Source organism: Monoraphidium neglectum, assembly GCF_000611645.1.
Source record: "Monoraphidium neglectum strain SAG 48.87 unplaced genomic scaffold scaffold03056, whole genome shotgun sequence".
In the NCBI taxonomy this organism is placed as follows: Eukaryota; Viridiplantae; Chlorophyta; class Chlorophyceae; order Sphaeropleales; family Selenastraceae; genus Monoraphidium; species Monoraphidium neglectum.
Window position 1 is genome coordinate 951 of NW_014010572.1, and position 2,326 is coordinate 3,276.

At 60.4% G+C, this 2,326-nt stretch overlaps 1 protein-coding gene across 1 annotated transcript in view; it reads right to left on the reverse strand.

The window, feature by feature from the left end:
* Positions 1–2,326, reverse strand: part of MNEG_12084 (hypothetical protein) — a gene marked incomplete at both ends in the record, with an annotated part of 6,102 nt that overhangs the window by 817 nt on the left and 2,959 nt on the right. The window contains 4 exons of the mRNA XM_014039443.1: positions 388–566; positions 1,047–1,217; positions 1,547–1,689; positions 1,997–2,183. Of these exons, the coding sequence (XP_013894897.1) occupies positions 388–566; positions 1,047–1,217; positions 1,547–1,689; positions 1,997–2,183 (680 nt within the window). The remainder of the gene's footprint in view (positions 1–387; positions 567–1,046; positions 1,218–1,546; positions 1,690–1,996; positions 2,184–2,326) is intronic.

Consider the following 2,326-nt stretch of genomic DNA (forward strand, 5'->3'; position numbering starts at 1 on the left):
CACATACACAGAGAGAGAGAGAAAGAGAGAGAGAGAGAGAGAGAGAGAGAGAGAGAGAGAGAGAGAGAGAGACTGCGTGTTTGTGTGTCTGTGATCAAAGGTGCTTTGCGTGTGCGAAGGGGTGGTGCTTCGTTGATTGTGCACGTATGGGACGGTGTCTAACTGTATAGAGTAGCGCGGCTGTGCGGCGCACGCCCGCCCGCCGGTCTGGCGTGTCCAGCAAGCGCAACAAGAATATTTCCATCACTAACCCTTGCCGTATCGACGGGGCGGTAGGTGAAGCCATTCGTGACACATAAGGCGCACCATTCCACAAGCCCCGTGTTCCACGCCGCGCTGACCCCTCTCCTGGCCCCTCCAGCCCCCCCCTCACACACTCACGCCCACCTCTTGAGGTAGGGCACGCTGACCGCGGTGAACACCAGCCCCGCCACGATGAAGTAGGACGGCGGCTTGCCCTTGATGTGGAAGGGGATGAGGCGCACCGGGGCCTGCAGGTTGACCGTCACGGTGCGCTCCTTGCCGCCCTGCAGCACCTTGAGGGTCGCGCTCTCGTTCGTGTACTTCTGCGGGGGCGAGGGGCGTGTCGCAGGTGTGCGGGGTTGGGGGTGTTGGAGGCATGCGTAGGTGCTTTGCAATTAAGGGGGGGGGCATGTGTGAGAATGGAGAGAGGGTGGCCACTTGGTGTACAGTGGGTGCAGGGATGTGGGAATGCTGGGCAGGCAGCCGAAGTATGAGAGTCAACATAAGGTATGCATGCAATTGATGACCACGCCTGCTTGCACGCATGTGTTTGTGGTGTGTGTGTGTGTGTGTGTGTGTGTGTGTGTGTGTGTGTGTGTGAGTCGAGCAAAGCGCGCGGCCCCCAAGTAGACACACCGGCGCTGTGTGCGTTGAGTATGGGCGCGCACAAAAGCTAGCGAGCACCCATGCAAAAGAACACGCGCACAATCCACCACCATAAACCCAACCCCTGAACCGCACCGCACCCAAAACCCCAAAACACACACACACACACACACACACACACACACACACACACACACCTGGCTAACGAGGTAGCTGAATGAGATGCGCTCCCCGCTGCGGAAGGGCACGGTGCCGTCGTTGGCGATGGCGACGCCGTCAAAGGCCATGAGGATGTCAAACTGGCGCAGCACCTTGGACACGGGGGCGGTCGGGTCCACGCGCCGCACCAGCACGCCCTTCATGTCCGGCTGCGGGGGCGTGTCCGGGAGCGTGTGCGTTGTTGTGATTAGCTGTGTGTGTGTGTGTGTGTGTGTGTGTGTGTGCAGTTGTGGGAGTGCATGAGGAAGAAGAAGAGAACGAATTTGTGGGTGGTATGATCTGCCCATGGACAGGGGTCGGCATTCCAGGGCGACTGTGGCGCCCAGCAAGCTAGACAGCTGCGCGTTCTACAGCGTGGGAGGTGCAAAACACCCCTTGCCCTTCCTCGGCGCCCGTCTGCCCCCTGCCAGCAAGACACTCATCAGCAGCCTCGCCCCGCCCGAATCCAACCGCCACTGCCGCATCTCAACCCACACACTAACAGAAGCCCCATATGAGTGGGGCTGCGTGCCTTCATGAGCAGAGCCTTGCGGAGGTCAGGGTTCTCCATGCGCTGCCACTCTGTGCCTAGGCAGGGGAAGCCGGTGTAGGCCCCATTGCGCTCGTAGTCCGTTATGAAGTCTGCGGGTGAGTGAAGATGTTGCAGGGTCGTGTGAGTGTTGTGATTTGTGTGTGATTGTGTGTGTACGTGTGTGTGTGTGTGTGTGTGTGTGTGTTTGTGTGTGTGTGCTTGTGTGCGCGTGTCAGAAAGTGTACGTGTGTGTGAGTTGTGTGTGGGGTTGACAGTGAGTTTGAGACTGCTGGGTGTTGAGGTTGGGATTGGGTGGAGTGGGTGGGGTTTTGGTGTGTATGTGTGTGTGGGGGGGGGGCAGGGTGTCAAACTAGGCTGGCCCGCCCCGACCGTGACGGCAGCATTCCCGCCGCTCACGCTGTATGACGGGCACGGGTATGATATACCCGATGTTCTCCGCATCCTCGTGCTTCAGGCTCTGGAACGCGATGCCCACGCAGCGCCCCGCCGCGTCAAAGGCCGGGCCGCCGCTGTTGCCGCTGTTAATGGCCGCGTCGATCTGAATGCCCAGCAGCTCAGCAGCGCCGTGGACGTATGACGTCACCTGCGGGCGGCAGGGGCGCGTTTGAATCGCGTCAGGGCCGATTCTCAAGTGGGGCCAGGACAGGCGGACGAAAGGAACCCAGGTTTAGGAGGTTGGGGGGCAGCAAACGGCGGGGCGCGGGCGTGCGAGGTGCAGAGTGATGC